The following is a 20283-nucleotide window of genomic DNA, read 5'->3' as shown; positions in this document are numbered from 1 at the left end:
TCCAACAACTAGCATTTCTTCATCTGCAACTATTGCTTTAGCTTTAAATATTTTAGAAAAGGAAATCTTGTGGATGAACCAAATCTAAACATACGTGCATTGTCCTTTTACTTCCCCTCTCCCCCATTCCAATGAACAGAAACTCTTTATTTCAACAGCATTTCTGGTATTGCTTTCAGCAACATTAAACCGATCACGTTCCAAACACTTCAAAATCATTTAAAGCATCTTGCAGAATTCTCTCCTGAATTTCAGTACCATTCAGATGGCCCGGTCACCCCTCATTCTGTGTTCACTGGTGGCCTTTGATGGTGCGGTCACATGCTATTTTAGCAGAGGAGCCTGCTCTTGTTTGGGTCAGAAATTAGCCCAAGGTTAAAGAACCGAGGCAGCTGTTTACTGTTGCATTTTGTCTTCATCACCGCACACGAGCGCTCCGCTTTTGTGTTCTCAACCCTTCCCCTCTCTGCGCAGCAAGCACAGCATCCTCCTCCTTTCCCGGCGGCGCTGGCTCGGCTGTGCGCCGTGGCCCCTTCGCACCACGCGTGTCTCGGCGGCTCCGTGTAAGGCACCGCCAACATTTCGTGTCTTGACATTCCTCCGAGCTGCCGGCGACTCCCCCGTCCCCCGCTCCCGCATCTCTCGGCCCGGATCCCCCCCCCCGCCCCTCTCGGATTCGGGGCGACCGATTGCAATGGCTGGTGTGAGGGGACCCGCGGGAACGACCCACGGGCCGCGCAGGCACCGGCTCCACTTAACGCGGCCCTCACTGAGCGGCGAAACACGGGGCTTACGGTGAATCCGCGCCGAAGGACCGCGCTAATTGCGACGAAGCTAGTTACGCCGTCACGGCGAAGAGCAGACCGCGCGCCTCGGCGCCCTCCCGCCCCGTCCCCTCAGCGAGCGCCGCCCCCCCCCCCCCGCCCCGCGCGCAGACACCGCCCGCCAATCCCCCCCAGCCCCTGAGGGGCGGCCGCGTGGCCCTTCCCGCGGAAACCCCACGGAAGCTTCCGCGACCCCGGGCGGCCACCGCCCTGCGCACGCGCGGTGCGTTATTTCCCCCCCCCCTCCCGCTGATGACGCGCCACGGGGGCGGGGCGCCCTCGCGGCGTCGGGGCCCCCCGGGCCGCGCGCGCCCTCACGCGCTTCCCACCACCACCACCACCGCCGCCGCCGCCGCCACGCGCGCGGACACGAGGCCGTCACCCCCTCCCCTCCCCTGCCGGGCGGTTTGTGACGTCAGGCGGCCGCTCGAGGAGCGGGGCGCAGGTGCATCCGCTTCCTCGGGGCGCGAGGCGGCGAGCGCGAGCGCCTCCCGCCGCCCCCCCCACAGCGGGGGTCCCGGTCCCGGTCCTGCCCTCTCCCCCCCCCCCCCCCCCCCCCGCCCCCCATTCCCGGTGCAAGTCCCCGGCCGCAGTGTGAGGGTCCCCCCGCTACGGCGTCCCCGGTGGGGCGGGGAGGGAGCCGCGACCGGGCGGGCGCGGCCGGGGTCGCTAGGGGGAGGCACGGTACCGGGAAGCCGGGGCGGAGGCGCGGCGGTTGGGAGGAAGGCGGAGGGCGCCCCCTCAGCACGGCGGCGCCGCGCCCCCCGCCCCGGCTTGGCTTTTGCCTTTGGGCGGCACCTCCGCCGGCGGGCTGGGGGGAAGCAGGGGAGAGGCGCTTCTGTATTGATTTGTTTCCCTAAAGGGCGAAGGGAGGGGAGACCGGAGCCGTGCGCGGGGAGGAGGACGCGCCAGCTGGCGGGGAGGAGGGCGCGGAGGCAGCCCCGTCACAGGAGGAGGAGGAGAAGCCGGCGCGGAGCCTCGCCTCGCCTCACAGCCCCTCCGCCGTCACCGCCTCGCCGTCCCTGGCCGCCGGAGGTACCGGCGGCCGCCCGCCCTCATGATGGCCTCAACCACCACCTGCACCCGGTTCACCGACGAGTACCAGCTCTTCGAGGAGCTCGGGAAGTAAGGACGGAGCCCCGCCGTTGGGCGAACGGACGCGGGGCAGCCGGCTCGGGGCTGGGGACCCGCCGTTACTGGGGCGCGGCGGGGAAGGCACCCCCGGCTGTGAGGGCTCGGGGCTGGGGGGGGGGGGGGGGGGCGGACAGGGGGTCGCCTTACCGGTGCCGAAAGCCCGGCGGGGCCAGCGAGGGGAGCGCCCTGGCTCCCGCCTTCCAACCCCCCCCCCCCCCCCATTCACCCCACACCCCACCTGGGCGTTATCTGCGGGGGGGGACCGGGGCTCCGCGCCCGCCCCCCCGGGTATATCCAGCCCCGGAGCGGCCACAGGCTTCGGGCTGGCGGCGGGGAGCTGCCCCTCGTCCTCCCGACGCGGGAGCTGCCTTAGGGTTATTTAATGAATTTCTTAATTATTATTATTATTATTATTATTACGGCTGTAGCGGGCGGGGGCGGGACCGGCGGCCCCCGGCCCCGATCGCCATGTTGGCGGCGCGGCGGGGCGCCCGTGTCCGTGGGGAGGGGGGACGGGACACGGGGGGACGGGGCCACCGCCGGTCGTGCGAATGTGCCCTCCCGCCGGGGACGGCTTCGCTCGCCCGGCTTGTGCCGCCTTTCTGGCCAGAGTTTACTCTTCGGGTGAATAAAATCAATGCTGACCTGCACTCCCTGATTTCTTTTTTTTTTTTTTTTTTTTTTCCTTCTCCTTTTTTAATTCTGCCAACATCACACCTCTCCCTGAAACCCATTAAAACCCTCGTGCCGGTAATGGCAGTGAACTGTTTCAGCTGGACTGACACTTTGTCCGCTTCTTGCTTTCCAGAGGGGCGTTCTCCGTCGTGAGAAGATGTATGAAAATCACCACAGGACAAGAGTACGCTGCCAAAATTATCAACACCAAAAAGCTTTCGGCTAGGGGTGGGTATATTTTAACCTAGTTTTTATGATGCATCCTCCCCATTTTTGCATTCTTGTGGGAAACGTTAAAAAAATATTAAAAATAGCTAAATAACTTAATACATTTCTTTTTTTTTTTTTTTTTTTTTGCATTTCCTTGAGGCTTGTTTGGGTTGTTTTTTTTTTTTTCATTTCCTTGGTGCTTTTTTTTTTTTTCTGTGTTAAATGTTTCATGGATTAACTGCATGGAGGTCTGAGATCACTGTAAAGCATTTCAAGAAAAGATGTACAAATATTAAATGTAACATAGCCTCTTCATTTTTGTATGTAAAGAACTTTGAATATCAGCTTCCAAGCATTTTTCAAGCCGATTTTTTGGGAAAGATTGGGGAATAAGTTTCTACTATAGCTTTTATTTTAAGTATTACAACTTTACTGGATTCTGTGTTTCCATTGCATTTAAGTATGAACATCAAAGCCTGACTATAAATGCATGAGAAAAAAACGTACTTCTACCTCACACTAAACTTTGTTATGAGAAGAAAATTACGTTAAGGAAGAAAAATACCGTTTTATGAACTAACCATTTGCGAAGCAAGTCATTCTGATCAAGGGATGAACTATTTTACTGTTACATTCCAACTGTGATACCTGCTGTACAGCTTGTTTGTATCTTCCCTGTGATGCGTATACTGCCTAGATATTTTCAGTACCAGGGGATATGTCTTTATGATACACTTGAGGTAAAACTACACGTACTGGGGGTTACTGTTGTCGAAAGCAAGCCTTAATGGTGATACAGCAGTTGCTTGTTAAGTCCCAGTCAGAGTGTTTGTGCTAGGATGTCGCAGATTACGGATTATTCTCCCCTAACATTGTCTGTGTGAATATATGAATTTGTGGTGTGGTAAAGAACGTGGAAGTGAATAAGCAAATAGCATCAGTGTGAAAACCTGTTTATGACCTGGTTTGCTTTTGACGCAAAGGAATCACTGCAGATAAACAGCAGTTTGAATTAATTCATTCATTTTAAACATAAAATATTACATATGATGGTATGGCATCTTCTGGTAACATGCTGCTCTCTGATAAAGGTCTTTCAACATTGTGTCAGTACTCTTCAGCTGATGGAAGTTGTGTGAAAATTTACTTTTTACCTTTTGCTGCATTTTAGTCTTCGTACTCTCACTGTGAGATTTGTTTTCCTTTATTTTTCAAAAGGTACTTGAATTTAAAATACCTCTCTGTAGAGTTACGGATTTCAAGGGAGAGAGATTAAGGAAATTGTAATACTTGAGATGTGAAAGTATTTTCACAAGTTTGCTAAAATCATATCTTCCTTTTTTCTTTTCTTAGCATAATAACATGATCTCTTGAATTTTGATCCTTAAAATAAACCACACCTTCTGTGTAATTTCATAGATCTTGTATGAAGTACCTTTCAAGATGAGAAGCTATAGCGAGATCAGCACCAGGTTACCTACATGCCATGGATTTTTACATATGATGGGAGAAATCTTGACGTGCTAGGCTAAATTGATAAAAACTTTGTCTTCCTTAGAAGTCATTATTTGGAACGTACTACGTTTCAGGCTTTAATTTTTGTACTTCTTTGACCGTTCATGCAGGACCAAGTTGGCCCTTGGTGTAGTCCATTAATCAGTGGAAGCATATTTGGGAAAATTTGGCTCACAAGATGGAATGAGGCAAAATTCACAGAAATTTTTCTCCAGGTTTATCACATAAGCCCTTAAAGGAAGGGGTTACACTTTAGAGCTGGACTGTGAAATATCTTTTCTTATCAGAACGCATGTGATGCCATGTCCATGAATGCAGGTAATGCGTTTCCATCTCTGTTTCCAGAGATCCCAGAAATACTTGAGGTTTTTTATTTTCTTGGTTGTTTTTTGTGGTGGTGGTTTTGGTTTTTAGGGGTTTGAAATCTTCTAAACAGCTTTTGAAGAGCAAGCTTCTTAGAAATCTTCAGATTCTTATTAGGCGTTTCTTTAAATGCAGGAAGGTGCACTTTAATTGCACTTGTGCAAAAACTGAACAGTAAAAAGTCTCAAACTGTGATACTGTCTCCTGGCTGATAATAGGTATACAACTTACAACTAAGATAGTGTTTTTCAAATCTAAATTGCAAGTTTCGTTCTAATCACATCTGAACGGCTTCATGATGAGGTAGCAGTTCACTTTTGTGTTTCATAATTCATACTTGAAATACCAATTCTAATGTAAATCTAAAGGACTGTTCATCGTGTCAGCTTCATCTGTGAGCAGAGCTAAGAGGTTCTTGGCTTGGAAATGCGTGTCCCTAGTATGTGCCTGGCGCTCTGGAAGTCTTCTAAGCACAATGTCCCGTTTGGGGCTTCTCAGTTGCAAGATTGAAGAAGAGTAGTTTCAGTGTGTATTGTGGAGAGGTCAACACAACATAAAGCTTCCTTAATGTAGCTTTGAAATTAAAAGTTATTTAACGGGCTTCAGCCCAGTAACAACAACACTTGTCTCCCCATCCCTCTTTTACTTCAGCCATAAATGTTCTTGGAGATTTAGCCAAATCCTTTAGTAGTCCTTCTGAATTAAGCAACTGATCTGGTCACAGATTTATGCCAGTGAAGGTGTGTGCTCATTGTTTCCTTGTACAATTACAGGGAAATTTCAGACTAATCGCTTGTGTGCAGGGGCATGGACTTTGGTTTTGTTTTGGAGGGGAAAAGCAGCTATGCCCCTAGTTCTAGCAGAAGCCACCTTTGTGCTTTTAAGTTGTTGATCAGTTATTTAGATCTGCTGTGCTCTTATTTACAAATTGTGGTCCAAAATGTAATAAAAACACTTTAAAAGAAGTTACGATTTTAAATATTTGGCTTCACATGGCAATCACAATTCCATGTTTTTCTGATTTTAGTAATAAAAATAATAAATACTTGCAATTTAAATATCTTTATTTCAGTATAGCAAAACCACTTTTGCTTATTAGAATAACATATATTTTCTTCTTAAGTACTCTTAAGATGATGCTCATAAAAGTTCTGAGCTTTGACTTGGCATTTACTAAGTCATTTAAAGTATGAAATTGATATTAGAATATCAACAGCTAGTTTTGTGTCGAGTATGTTCTCAACATGCTTGTACCATTTGATTATGCTGCTGATTTTTAAAACAGCGAAGAAAAAAGCTGTGTAACATACCCCTCTAAAATTAACTGCAACAGTGGCATACAGAAAACTAAGGATAAAGTGAAGAATATCTGTGTGCTATTTGTGGGTCCTGTATTGTTTCATCTCATGAAGTCGCTGGGATTTTCTTATTCCTCAGTTTCTAAAGTGTGCTAGTTTGGGCTTCTCTATGTTGTTTTTCTTGTGTTGAAAGCAATGTAGATAAAAGTGAACTTCTGTGAGGTGACTTTTCCCCTGTCTGTTCCAAATAATTAACAAATAATCTTTTTCTTTTTGTCATTACGTGTGCATCTTTTATCTTTTCTTTTGAGCATCTTCTGGCTTTGATCCAAATTGATTTCATATAAACAGATCCCATTTTCTTAACAGGTTTGGGCCTTGTTTTCTGACTTAAAAAAAAAAAAAAAAAAAGATGATCAATATCCACTTCTCTGATCACACTTGAAAAAGTCAGTTACCAATATATTTTCATTGGGTATCATTTTGGCCAGTAACTCATTGATATTTTCTCTGTAGTGGCCAGAAGCACCGTGCCTTTGATGGTATCTGTGAGAGGAGGATAATGCTCTAGTCCATTTTCTTTTCTAGAGTGCTTTTGTAAATGCTGCTCAGACACCTCTCCCACCCCTTAGATTGCTGCAGCAGAAATACGAACCACTTTGTTGTTGATGGGCATACATATTATTAAGAGTAATGTAAGGATCATCTGGAGGTTATTGCTGCTTTGTGAAAAAGTTCTCATGAGCTTTCAGGGTCCAGCCATTCCATTAGCTTCAGTGAGCTTTTATGCTTTGAGCCTTGGAGGCTTCACCGGTTATTTATCTTCCTCCGTTGCAGGAAATCTCCCAAATCCTTTTCAGCATCTTCCTATTCTTCAAAGAAGAGAGTATTTCCGATGGGCTTGTGGCTGCAGATGCAAGGCATAGCCAGGGGTGACTAGAGCGATTGCAGTTCTCTGCAACAAGCTCTGATGGGTGAGGAGGCTGGAAACCCTGCCCTTTCAGAACAATGTTTCAGTGGCAGTATTGAGTAGTCTTGCTGAGGGATGAGTATTTCAGTGTCAAAAGCTGCCCATGAATGAAATGTGAAGCGTATAGGCTGGTATTTTTCAGTGTCGATTTTCATGACGCAGAGATAAACATTTTTCTTGCGTCACTAGACCAACATTTCATTTAGTCAAGCAGCCAGTGAGTGTCAGTCAGTGCCAGATGTTTTACAGGAAGGCAAGCTCTAATAAGGCTTCCTGTACTCCATAGGAGGAGAAAGTAATTATTCCTAATCTAGGTAAAGATCTTAACCTCTGAAGCACATAGACACTTGTGCAAGTTTATTATAACACATGTATTTTTAATGCTAATTTCTGTTCTTACATACCCATGAAGCTGTTCCCACACATAGAGTATTATCCTTAAGGGCATTTAGTTGCCAGTGAAGCAGATTTTGTGTTTGTGAAGACAAGAAGTATATTTGTGATTTTAGCTATTTTCTTCAATATCTTCAATAGTCTGTTAGCCATGCCTTCCTCCATGTTTTAAGAATGTTTTTAAAAATGTTTTTCCATAGTATGTAGGAAGGCTTACCTGCTAACATGTGACTGCGCTCTTCTAATTTTTGTGCTCTTTATGTCCTTCAGCTTAGTCATGGCATTCTTGTCAGTTCGATAAAGATGACGTGATTTAGTAGAGATATGTTTGCATATTTATCTGCAAGTATTTGTTTCAATTGCAAGTTACTGTAATTTAGCAGACTGTTGGCTCTATCTGTTAAAATTGAGTCCATTCAGAAAGCTTAGAGTGAAGAGAGCACTTGTAAGACTGTCGTGGAAAAAACAAAACAAAACAAAAATAGAACTCAAACCCCTGGATTTTTGGGTAGGTAGGTGTTCAGTTTTGAAGGTTTGGAGCTTTTGTTATGTTTTGTTTTTAGTGAAAATCTGAAGAACTCTCTAGTACCAGTGAGAATGAGGACTTTGAAACTCATTGTGATGAGTATTTGTTGGTAGCAGTTAATTTATTCTAGCAGTTTAAACTAGATTTATAATGAATTTTCTTGGCAGTTCATAGTTAAATTACCCTTAGCAAATATTATATGATTTTGATAATGCCGCTTCTGTTTTTCTTTGCAAATGATTTGTTTTTCTCTCTCTGTTGTGACTGTTGTGGCTCTTAGAAAACGAGATTATAGCTCATAGAGTGATGGGCCTTAAATTACATCAGAAATTGTAGATGGATGTATTACTCTTGATATCATTAAAGCTTGTTGCTGGTGTCCCTACTGGGAGGTATGCACTAGAAAAAATTGTAGCGTGTAGCTTTCACATATTTCCACATGGAGGATGGGGTGAAGGAATTCTAGTATATTCTGCTGCTGTTCTTGTCACATGCTTCAGAGAAACGTCCTTAACATGTAGCTTCATAATTTGAAGTGATACTGTGAAAACAGTGCTTGGAGGTTATCCTGAAAGTTGCAGTTTGTGAAACTGTAGCTATTGACTGCAGTGGATAGATGACCCAAATCCAATATGTAAAATAACTCAGGGGAGGCATGGAGAAGTAAAGAGGTGTTTGCATCATCTGTCATCTCGGTTTGACCAAGCCCAGTGCCGGGAGGGAAAGTACATGAGAGGTTTTTCTGTCCAAACTCCAAGATTATTAAGCATGCCTAAAATTATAAATCAGTCAAATGCATCTGTCCCTCTTGGGAGCTTCCTGTTTTCTCTCACTGTGTTTCACCACTACTTTGGCCTGGACCCCCTCTCTGCTTTCACATCTCTTCCACTGAAACCTTAACAACAGAGGGATACTTGGGGTCTTATTCAGCTACTGCTTTCCTGCCATTTTTGTCAGAAGTTGCAAATTCTGGCACTGATGTGTGCTTCTATTTTGTGTGTTCACTCGCTGCAAACTGAAGACGTACTTAACTGCACGTCTGAACAGTTCCACTTTCAGAATTGCTTCTGTTGGGAAAGATGGGAGAACTTAGGTGCAGGGGGAAATGTGAACAGAATACCTTTACTCAGCTTCTGCACCTGCATTCCGATCCTGAAATATGGATGTGTTCTCTTCCTCCTGCTCTGAAAGAAGTTGTGTTCCCTGATAATGTTTTACTACTTATGTCCAAATCGTACTCCCAAATGAAAGCTTTTGGTCAACTATGAAAACAAGGAAATAAGCGCAATGGTAAACACTTAACCTTTACTGTAGCTTGGTTCTGTCTGTTTGCACACAATACCGTACATAGAAAACATTGGTTTATGTCTGTCGTGATCTGAAACTACAGGCCAGCTGAGGTATTTAAGTGACTTGCATCTGTCCTTACTGACAGCCAGGTAGAAATATACTTGTTCCTGGAAGAACTGAGACTGAATTTCTGCAGGTTTGTTCTGCACCGAATTTCAAAAATCTCTCTTAGTCTTAAAACCTAGCTAAAATAAAAATGGTATTATAATGTGGAAGTCCTACCATATGTAGGTAAATATTTGTCCAAATACTAAAAATTATTTATTCACTTTCTCTGGTTATTATTAGTGGTATGTGAAGTCATCTCTGCTGGTTTTATTTACACTCTTACGATTCCAAGGTCCGAGTTTGGGGATTTTGTTTTTTTTGTTGTTTTTTTTGTTGGTGACCATTTTGACTATTGCTTGAAAGACAGGAAAAAGCTGGGGGGAGTTTGTTGTTTTTTTCATTTAATTGGGAAGTGCCTGATCTGAGAGATTTAAATAAAAGTTAACTAAATATTTTGATTTACAAATGTCAGTACTGCCAAAATAGTGCTTTTCATGTATCTGTCCTTCATTTGACCTCCTGAGAAACGTAGGCCAGGGTGTTTCATATGTCAGGGTCCAGCTTCCTCCTTTGTACACATTTATGGCACGTTTGTCAAATGCTTTGTAAGGATATTGTGGGGATTTTTGAAAGATTATGTGTGAAACATAACTTCCTCTGTTCATTGAAAAAGGTTAATAGAGAACAAAAAACCTATCTTGAAGATAGAAGTTCCTTTTGCTTAGTTCCTTATTTAAAAAAATGGTGCCTTGAATTTGAAGAAACATCTGCTATGTTTTGGAGACAAACACATACAATCTGTTTGTTTATTCCTGGTATGTATTGAACTCTGCGTGTATCTCTGTGTGCATGTTTGTGCAAACTCCTCATCAGTTTAATCCTAGTATTATGAGAAATGTCTTGTGCATGCTATCAGAGTGAGTGGAGAATTTGTGTGACATGATTTTAGTATTTTCTTCCAGGGGAGGCAGTTGTGCTGTTATCCAATGTCATTTTCTAGGCTGTTGTCAGCTTGTTCCGAAATGCATTGAGTTTCAGTCGTTTGAATTAGAAAACTCATCTTAAAGCTTTGCAGCCCTGTTAATTCCTGTTGTATCCTATTAGAAGCTGCTGGATATATCCTGCTGAACTGAGAGTTTACTTAATTTCTCTTGAATCTGTTGTTTCTATAGGTGCCACTGGATAGAAGCACTCGCTATAGCTGAGAGTCAGAAAAGCTGGGGAGGGGGAATTTATGCAAATTTGCAAATATGTCTTACCCCTGATTTAGCTTTTATTTTAATCCAGGGCCTCTTTAGTGGAAATTGGGAAGCATAAATTGTGCTACGGCATATATTTACTTTTTGCAATTAGGTTTTTAGGTCTAGAGAATTATAGTTAATATGCTGAGCTAGCTATTACAGATAAATCTCTGTGCTGGTTTAGGTTTGTTGTATTAGCTAGAAAGGACCTTTGCCTACCTGGTGATTAGAGGTAACTTTTATTATGTGAATTCCTGACCTTTTTTAAGTAGTGAGTATTTCACAGGAAACTTGGAGAGTGAAACATGCAGGCTTAATTTAAAAAAAAAAAACCTCTCAGAAGTAACAAAGTAGATTTTATTTAATAATGGAAATATGATGCTGTGGATATTTGCTGGTCGAGTTGAAACATTTCATTGTGTGACGGGAGGCATTATTTCTATTCTTACCGCTAATCAAGAATGTCACTGCTACAAGTTAACAACCTGATGATACTTTCCAAGAGAACTGTCTGGCATCCATAAAACCAGAATTACTTGGTGTTTTGGCAGTCACTTTCACCTTGAAGGTAGAGTGTGCTTGCTGAAAAAGTTCATGACTGGTCATGTGATTTATTTTGCTCAGTTACAGCCAAATCAGTCAGTTGGGTTGTTGGTTGGACAGCCCCTGCCCCCATACTAAATGTGCTGTGTAAGGAGTTGGTTCCTTATATTGTGCATCGTTTTTTACTCTGTAAACACTGTGGAAAGCATGGCTGCAGTTTCATTCCACTGGATGTAGAGCTTTACCCAAACCCATCTTTAGTCAGAGGTTAATATGTGCAGAATTAAAGAGTTCAGAATCTGATCTGTAAGGGGGAAAAAAAAAAAAATGGTATGAACTGAATGCTGGATTGAGTGAGCATGTGTATGAATTTTTGACAGACGTAAGGTGTATTGAAGAATGTCTCAAACCCTGATGGTGAAGTTACTTCATGGTTGTTAAGTGTATAGTCCACAGGCAAATATAGAGCCCTTCAGAACAACTCCTCCAAGCCTGTGTTCTCCAGCTGGCAGTTCTCCTTACCTGTGAAATGGTTAATTACTCTGTGCAGCGTTCTGGGCACTGCACTGGGTCACGGGGCAGAGAGCAGCCTGCCACACGCTCTCCTTCCCCACGCTACAACGAACAGTGTACCTTGCCCACCAAGGAAGGTTAACAAACCTCAATGTAAGTGGAAAGGATAACACAATAACACACCTCTGCTGTAAAGTTTCATCATCTCAGCATGTGAGGGGAGGAGAAACATAAACTTGCAGTGTCAAAGCTCGTACTTCTGGCAAGCAATCTACCGCGTGTGTTTTCAGAACTTTGTTCCTGATTTAATTATAGTCAGGAACTGCTTACTTGTAAATTTTCCGCAATGTGAATGCAAGTGTTGCAGCAACAGTCACGTTGCATATTCATGTTGCTGCATGAACAGATGGGGTTCCTACATAATATCCATATTTGACAATCTGATGGGATTTGCCAAGCCTAAGCTTTCATTTAAATTTTAACCTCTTGGAGAGATAGGTTTGTGATTTAATCAGTCAAGGGAGGCCTTGAAGTTATTGGTATTTTATGGCAGATTTCAAGCTAGTGCTTAGATATGATTTTGGTTTGGGAGACTTCTTGTAGGAATGATTTTAATAGGCTATTGCTCATTAGAACAAACAGCCACCAAATTCAAAGATTTCTCTTGAAACCGTATTCATTTGGCTGATTTTATTAATATCCTTCAGTAAGTGAGGATGTATTGTATATTCAGTTAAAACATCGTGTAGCACGCACAGAGTTCTGCTGCTGTGGTACTGCCTTGCAGGGAGGATTTTGTCCTGTTGGTCAGATGACTTTCGGTTTCCCTTGGGGCAGCTCCAGGTGCTCCTGAAATTTGATTATTAAAACTTGCTTAAAGGCTTGTTTTCCACCTTTTTGCGTAGAAAGATATCACAAATGATAAGCGTCTCCAAGATGCAAGTAAATTTCAGTACAGAAAGCAACCTTCAAAAACTACAGGCTTTGGTTATTTGTGAAACACTATAGCTATGAAAATATAAAGCTCACCTTGGTGTTTTTTATACTGTTTGTTGCATTTAAAGTTAAAAATTGCAACTCAGGCATAAGGTAGATTGCTTTGTATTTGCTTTCTTTACACAGCATGGACAGCCATGAAATTGTGGTTAGGATTGCACTGATATATGCTCATGGGACTAAATGCCCTGCTGATCATGGCATAAAAATACTGCCTTTTTTCAGGGCTTTTTAGTATCACCAGCCCAGAAGGGGGAGGGGAGAAAAAAAAAAAAAAAAAAGGTTTTCTGTCAAATTTCTGCATCTTTCCATGATGCTCTTGCTGATACTCATCATTTATACTTAGACTTGTTTTTAACATGCTAAAATTTACCAGTTGCTCTTTTAATTAAAGGCTCCCAGTTGTCTCTTAATACTGGAGAAGTGTAAGATTTATAAGATGATGTGAACTGGTGCTGGTCGGAAGAGCTTCCAAAACCCAGTGACCTTTCTTTTATACCTATAGCACTTCATGGTCTTTCATAGCTGTTGTGTTGGTGGGGGGGGGGAGAAGGAAGAAAAAAAAGGCCACTGGTATAGCGCTCTGTATGTTCAAAGCTTGTGTGTACTCAGCCAGCTTGTTTGCTGTAGGAAAATGTTTCATGTTAAAAGGCCTATTAACTAAAGTAATTTTACTTGTAATGAGGGCAAGAATCGGTCTCTTTAAATTTTTGTTTATTTGTGGTTAACATGATTTATCTATCTAAATTAAGTAATAAATTGCTTTCAATGCCATGTTAATCAAAACACGTTTACTAGTGAGATTAATTTTCCCAGAGTAAAGTTGCTTATGTGTGGTCCATCCTCTCTCCTAGGAGATGTGCGTTAATATTACAGATGTTTTAGGGACCGAATTGATGATGCAGCTAGCCTTGCATACTAATGGTGGTAAGCTCAACCTCTTTTAAAGATGGTTTTAGGAAATGTGAAGTAAGGGAAGAAGGCCTCACAAATTAAGTCTATTTCAAATCTTTAATAGGTAGAGATTTATTTGTCTCAAAACCATGAGGTTTTATATTGCATCCACATTTTTCAAATTAGTTTTACTTCTGTCACAGGACATTCTTGTAGTGATATAAATCTTATGGAGAGTGTTACATTTCAACAAAGTTCATACTTCTTAAAGTACAAAATACTTGAAAAAACATTTCTTTTGTCCTTTAAATAGGATTGATTCCCCTCTGTCCCCATTTATCTTCTTGCTTAGGTAGTTTTGAATGTTAGGGATTGGTCATTTGCCAATAGTCAATAGTCAAATTTAGAGTCTGATTATTTGTTTTTTTGCGTTCAGTGGTCTGTTCTTGGTTTTCCTGTTTCATGTAATAGATTCGGTGTAGCTAAGACCAATACCTTCCACTTTCAGATCACATTTATCCACTGCTAGACTTCTACAGGATAGGAGAACATTTGAGCATTTGTCACCCGGAGTTGGTGAAAAATGGGAAATAAAGTGTATCCACGGTAAAGTTGAGTCTTTCAACAGAGCAAACAATGTCATTCAGTAATCAAGCTCGATCTTAAAATTAAGTGGAGAAGTGAGGAACTTAGTTCTTTGTACTTTGCTGAAGTGAGAATTTAGTACTATATTCCTATACTTGGAAGATTTTTCTGATTTACAGACCAAATTTATTCATGGACAGTGTTTGTTGTCTGTACCTAGGTTGTCCTTCAGAGAATTCTTCATCTTTCATCATTGTAGCTATCAAGAATGATATTGTTTCCATTATTTTTTAACAGCTGTCTTCCTTTAGCTTCCTCCTGTATGTTAGACTTGACATTATTATTGCCATTCTTCCTTACATATGCTGTAAGCTTTTACATATATGTATGTGGATGTTTGGAACTGACCAGAAAACAAAGTAAAAATCAGGTGAAGTCTCATGAGTGGCTTTAGTAATCACCTGTGTCTTCATGGGAGGATCTTGTCTGGTAAATTCCAGTTTTTATTTACAGGTTCATTTGACTGATTCTGAGACTGATACTGAAGGAACTTCTTTAGTAATTTCACTTCAGTTTTCCATTTTATCGCTACATTTCCTGTCACCCCTTTTACCAGTTTCCTACCAATTTCCAAACTGTTTTGGTAATCTCCATTTTTACTAATCCCCAGATGTCTTATTTTCTTTGTTTCTGCATATTAAACAATGAAGCTTTGCAGGAGGCATTGATCCCTGCCTGAAAAAATTCCCCAGAGTAATGTTTTAGAGGATTTACTGTCCTCGTGCAGTAACTGATATGCATAAATGTAGGTAGATGCTTTTTTTTTTTTTGGGGGGGTACAGTTTCTCAAGATCACGCATATTTGAGATGTAAGTCAAAAACCAGTTCTTTCCATCACAAGTGTGTTGTTCAGTTTCTGACATAGTAGCTTTCTACAGCCTGCCATTACTCTCACCTCTGTGCAAGGTCGAGTGGAAACTGCTGTGAAAATAGCTCTGTGAAATGAAGCTAAATTAGGAATAGTTCCTGTTGAGTGTTGACTTTTGTTTCTGCAACCACAGATGCTCATCTATTCAACAAAATGGCTAAAGAAAACAAAAACTGCAAATGTTCTTACAGTAGCTTCGTTCATTGTTTAAAGAAAAGTTGTATTGATTCACAGACTAAATGAACTGAAACAGTTTCAAAATGTTGCTAATTCTTCTTGACTGGTTCAGTCAATAAAATATAGTGTGTAAAAATGCTTAACTAGTTCAGTATAAATTTTGAGGGTTTTTCTGAGTGCATTGCATGGCCATTTTTTTTTTAATATTCTCTTGGAGGTATCTTCCCTTAATATTTGTCAAACTCTAGTTTATAGGCAATTGGTGTGTTGTACAGCTGATAATGGACAGCAGAAATTTCCTGAACAAGGAAAACGTGTGAGCTTCTGGTTACATGAATTGTGCTGTGTGTCGTTCTCTTGGCTGGTTTGTATTTATGGCAGTTCCTGAGGGAGATTCTGGCAGTTATGAGTGTGTTGGTCTAAGGGCTTGTGTAAGAGGGCTCGGATGCTGCTCGTCTCAGGTGAGCGTGCTGGTGTTCCGTGGCACAGCCCGTTAGAGCTCGCCCTGGGAGAGGGACAGGCAGAGACCGTGGCGAGTGAGGCACCTCGCTTTACCTGGGAGCTGGGCACAAGATGCCAGTTCCACAGTAAAGTGCATCTAGCCCTTCTGAAAATAAGGGCTAAGTAGGCGGGTTTAAAATATTGAACTCTGTGAATGTGCCTTTTTGGAACAGAGAAGTTTGTTATTGCCGTGGTTTGAGCCTGGTCGGCAGCCAACCACCATGCAGCCACTCTCTCCCCCTTCTCTTCCAGCAATGAGAAGGGACAGAGAGCCAGGCTTGGGCTACAAGATAGGACTGGGATGGGGAAAAATTCCCCCTTTATGGGCACAAGCAGAAGGCAGACTCTTTAGGGGAAGAAAAAAAGAACATACGTTTATTAGAGACACTAACACCACTTACCAGAGTAGGACAGTGAGAAGCATTGCCACATCTTGAGAACACCTTCCCCCCACCCCTCCCTTCTTCCCGGGCTCAGCTCTGCTCCCGATATCTCTACCTCCTCCCCCAGCGGCGCAGGGGCAGGGAATGGGGGGTTCAGTCAGTGCTGCTGCTGCTTCCATCTGCGGTGGGGGGAGCTTCTGGAACTGTGGTCCCCCTCTCACAGGAGACAGTCCTCCACAAACTTTCTCCAACATGAGTCCCTCCCACGGGCTGCAGCCCTTCCCCACACTGCTCCGGTGTGGGACACCAACTTTCTCCGACTGGATTCCCTCCCACGGCTGCAGCCCTTCCCGAGCTGCTCCGGCGTGGGACACCCCCGCATGCTGCAATCCTCCCAGCACTGAATTACAGCAGCGGGGCTACCTTTTCCCACAAGACCCCGGCCTTCTTTGAGCACAGCACCTTGATCAACCAGGTGAAAAACACCGGCCATAAATCAGTGTCTGCTCCACCGTAGATCTCCATGGGTGGCAGGGGGGGCCGCCCTGCCGTCTCCCCACAGGATACAGGGGGGTCTCTGCTATGGCACACCTCCCCCCTCCTTTCTTCCTCCATTCCTCCACTGACCTTGGTGTTCACGCAGCTGCAGCAACTCCTCCTCACCAGTCCCACTGCTCCTCCCCACGTCCCTTCTTAAATACGTTCTGACAGAGGCGCAGCCGAGTGGCTCAGTTTTGGTGCAGAGGTGGAGCTGACTTGGAGCTGGGGGAGCTTCGAGAAGCTTCTCACAGGGGGCCGCCCCGATAGCCCCCTCCCCTGCTACCAAAAATCCCCACCACTCACTCAACCCAGGACATTTATAATTATAGCAAGTTTTTTCAATCTGATCTTGAAGATGAGGTGATTTTTACATAAACAAACAGTGGTTATATATTCAGCTATACAGTGTGACAGATAACATACTGAATTTTGCTAAGAAGTGTAAGCATTCATGAGATCATTACCTGGGTTTGCATCTGCCAAGTTTACTTTCCTATACAGAAAATAGTAATTTTTATTAAAAACTATATGAAGCAGGTTTTCAAACAGAAATATTTATTAAGAGTAAACTAGAAAGCTTCACATGCTGTTTGGCATAACCATTTACCTTTTTTTAAAATTTGATCAGTGTTTTTGTAAATATGGGAGGAATATACTTAAATGAATAGAGTATTAAGCTTCTTTGATGTTGTAAATACTTAGATTGACTGATTTAACTTTCTAAACTAGAAGTGTGTCCCTTGATGTTGGGATTGTTACTTAATAAATCTTAATAATCAATCAAAAACTGATGCTAGAGAGATTGAAAACCAAAGCAACAAACACAACTCCTACTATTTGTAGTAAAGTGTTTTGATAATTTAAGATTCTCCCTGCCTTCTCCCTGTCCTGGATCATCCTCATTTACAAGGAGAAAGCGAAGGAAATCTCTATAAAGAGAGTAATGTTCCTTTTTATGATATTTTTCAAGCTGCAAGACATAGTTCTACAGAAAGGAGGCGGGGAGGGAGGAGGTAATAGATTGTTTCCAGTATAGAAATACAAATAAGAGGTATGAAACAAGGTAATTCAGAATTAGCACTGGGTCCTTTAGTAAATAATAGAATTCTATAATCATACCAAGTTAATACTAGTATTATCACACTTCAACTTCAGAAGTCAGTTGAATCAGATGCATATTCTTTACATCTCTTAAATAGTATCAGACCATGCAAATTCTATATAGAAAATAGGATTATGGAAATGTGAACAGAGCTATATACCTAATGTTACAATCGTGTTCCCCTCAAAAACCTTAGTAATGCATCAAAGCTCTGATATCTGAAGTTGACCCACCTGAATCTGTATTTCATAGCACAGAGTTACTGAATAATCTCAGCTGTAATTAAGGGGAAAACCCAATAATTCTTTTTAATTGTATTCCATAAGTGCATGTGCAGGTGAGAAAGGTGTTGTATATGTCAATCTGAATTACTGAAAGTAGCTCCAAAAGAAGATGTAAAAAAACCCCACAATTGTCTTATTAAGCAGAGATTGTCAGGTCCTTCGGGTATTTTACTACTAATTTACCCAGACATCATATGTAAAATATAAAATGATTGGTGTGAATTGGGTATTAGCAGACTAAATCTCCTTCTGAGCTTGCATGCTGGGATGCACAGAATGCAAATATTTGCATTTGAAGTCTTATGTCTTTGAAAGATCTCTGCCCCCCCCCCCCCCCCCCCCCCCCCCAATGTTCTTACCATACTGATTGTTTCTTTGCCAAGAAAAAAAATGTATGGATGAGCCATCAGGGAAACTGTGCGTATAGACTTGGTCTGAGAGCCTCAGTAGATGTTGTTTAAGCTAATGTGCTTTATTTTGCAACTGTGGCAGACTTAACTGCATACAGTCAGGAAATTCCACTTGCGGGCAATAATTTTCTTCAACTATGGTAACCTGATAGTGTTTAGTCTAGTACCTGTATCCTTAGCAACTTTTGGTGAGATAATAGAAGGATATGGATAGTTTCAGAGTCTGTGCTATGCATATATCCTTCTCATGCATGCTTATTCTACCAGTTTTGTTAAGGTATTAAATAGCTCCTGGTTTGAGAACCATTGTTCTCAAGTCTGATGCTTGAGAAGGTTTGTAAGACAGGCCCCTTGAGTTTGACATGTGTAGGTTTGATGGGTTTTTTGGTTTTGTTTTGGTGGGGTTTGTGTTTAGTTTCTGAGTTGGTTTTATTTTTTGTTTGATTGAAATTGCTACATCCCATCTCTATGAAATGGGGCCCTTATAACCTCATTACAAGGTAATCTGATTATTTTAAATGCTGTCTCTTTCATAGTGTTCCTTTTGCTTGAGATGCGTTTGTTTTCTGTGTTATGTGAATAGTCAAGGCAACAAAAGTTCTTATAGTTAAAATGTTAGAAAATCCTCTTTTAAAACGTATGCTTATTTGAATTGAATGTGCTTAGGTTTTGGATGTATTTCAATTCTGGCATACACTTTGACCAAAATTATTAAACGTACACCATTTAAGCACCTTAAATGTGCAGTTAGTACCACTGCAAACTGTACACTTATACCAGAACTCTTCAGGAAACTACAAATGTGTTTCTGAGCTCACATTTGCTTTGGTTTATTTTACGTTCTTACTCTTTGAACTCAAGTCTGCTTCAATATTGTAAACATATCCTTAGCATGTGGTATTGTTTTCTGAAGGTTGCTTTTCTTTCATGGTAACATTTACCCTTTCCTACCAGAAATCCATGCTGCTTTAATTTGAGTTCAGCTTTCTGAATTTGTTTTAACTTACCTATAATCATGTAAAAATAATACGTGGCATTTCAGCTGGGTTCTCTGGGTGTGCCAGGGGCTCTTCTGTTTACATGGTGTGAGTATGGACTACCTGCCAGGTAGAGAAGAGGTTCTAGAGAAAAGGAAGCATTGGCAATGTATGAGTCACCAAGAGAGAAAACTTCAAGGTTATTTTAAAGGATTAAAAATCTGAAGGGGGGGGGAAAAAAAAGCTGATTATCCCATCTGGAAAGTGTGATGCTCATTGGACCTGATTTTTATTGGTAGTTTTGCCTTTTCAAGATGAGAAAATGTTATGCTGGCATCCCATTATCCTGTCTTTCTAGCATAAGAGCTAAAAAAAAATGCATGAAGAAAAAATGTCTGCTGCTAATAGAGTATCTGTAGTAAACTATTAAAGGTTTATCTTGAATGATCTCATATCAACATATAAAGCAGAATAAGACTTTGCAATATAGTTAACTTTTAATTGTTTGTTTACAATGATACCTTATTAGTGTGGGAAGATTCTTCATATTTTCATGACACTTTCTATGAAACAGCTGAAAAAAATGGTCCACCACTACTTCAGCCTGATTCTGATTAAATAAATTGATATTCTGTGGTGGACTGTTGAGTGACAAGCATTGCAGATGCACTTGAAGTTTTCCTTAATGACTAAGCTTTCTTGCCTAATATAAAAATGAAGGGCTGCGCAGGAGTGAGCGATGTTGTCAAACCTGTCATCAAGTTCTGGGAGTTGGTTTGAGTACTTGTAATGTTATTCCTTTAATTGAGTTGGAAATTTGCAAAGGTTCATTATAAAAGAGGAAAAGCAGGTTTTAAAGATGGTGGAAAAACTAGGCTTCATATTTAACTGTGCAAAGGCCTA

General features: G+C 42.2%; 1 protein-coding gene across 29 annotated transcripts in view; it reads left to right on the top strand.

Annotated features, from left to right (window-relative positions):
• The first annotated feature begins 1192 nt into the window (after positions 1 to 1192).
• CAMK2D (calcium/calmodulin dependent protein kinase II delta) overlaps positions 1193 to 20283 on the top strand; it is a 161317-nt gene continuing 142226 nt past the window's right edge. For 8 of the 29 annotated variants that reach the window (XM_042796286.1, XM_042796279.1, XM_042796280.1 and 5 more), the window contains exons 1-2: positions 1371 to 1949; positions 2767 to 2861. In XM_042796286.1, coding sequence (XP_042652220.1) covers positions 1882 to 1949; positions 2767 to 2861 — 163 coding nt within the window. In that variant the 5' untranslated portion in view covers positions 1371 to 1881. Of the gene's footprint in view, positions 1270 to 1364; positions 1950 to 2266; positions 2333 to 2766; positions 2862 to 20283 lie in introns of those variants that run through there. The other 21 variants (XM_042796281.1, XM_042796274.1, XM_042796283.1 and 18 more) reach the window with 9 other exon arrangements.

Source organism: Tyto alba, unplaced genomic scaffold (genome assembly GCF_018691265.1).
Source record: "Tyto alba isolate M040663 unplaced genomic scaffold, T.alba_DEE_v4.0 Super-Scaffold_23, whole genome shotgun sequence".
NCBI classification, from domain to species: Eukaryota; Metazoa; Chordata; class Aves; order Strigiformes; family Tytonidae; genus Tyto; species Tyto alba.
Note: the sequence above shows the minus strand (reverse complement) of the source record. Positions and strands in the feature narration are given on the sequence as shown.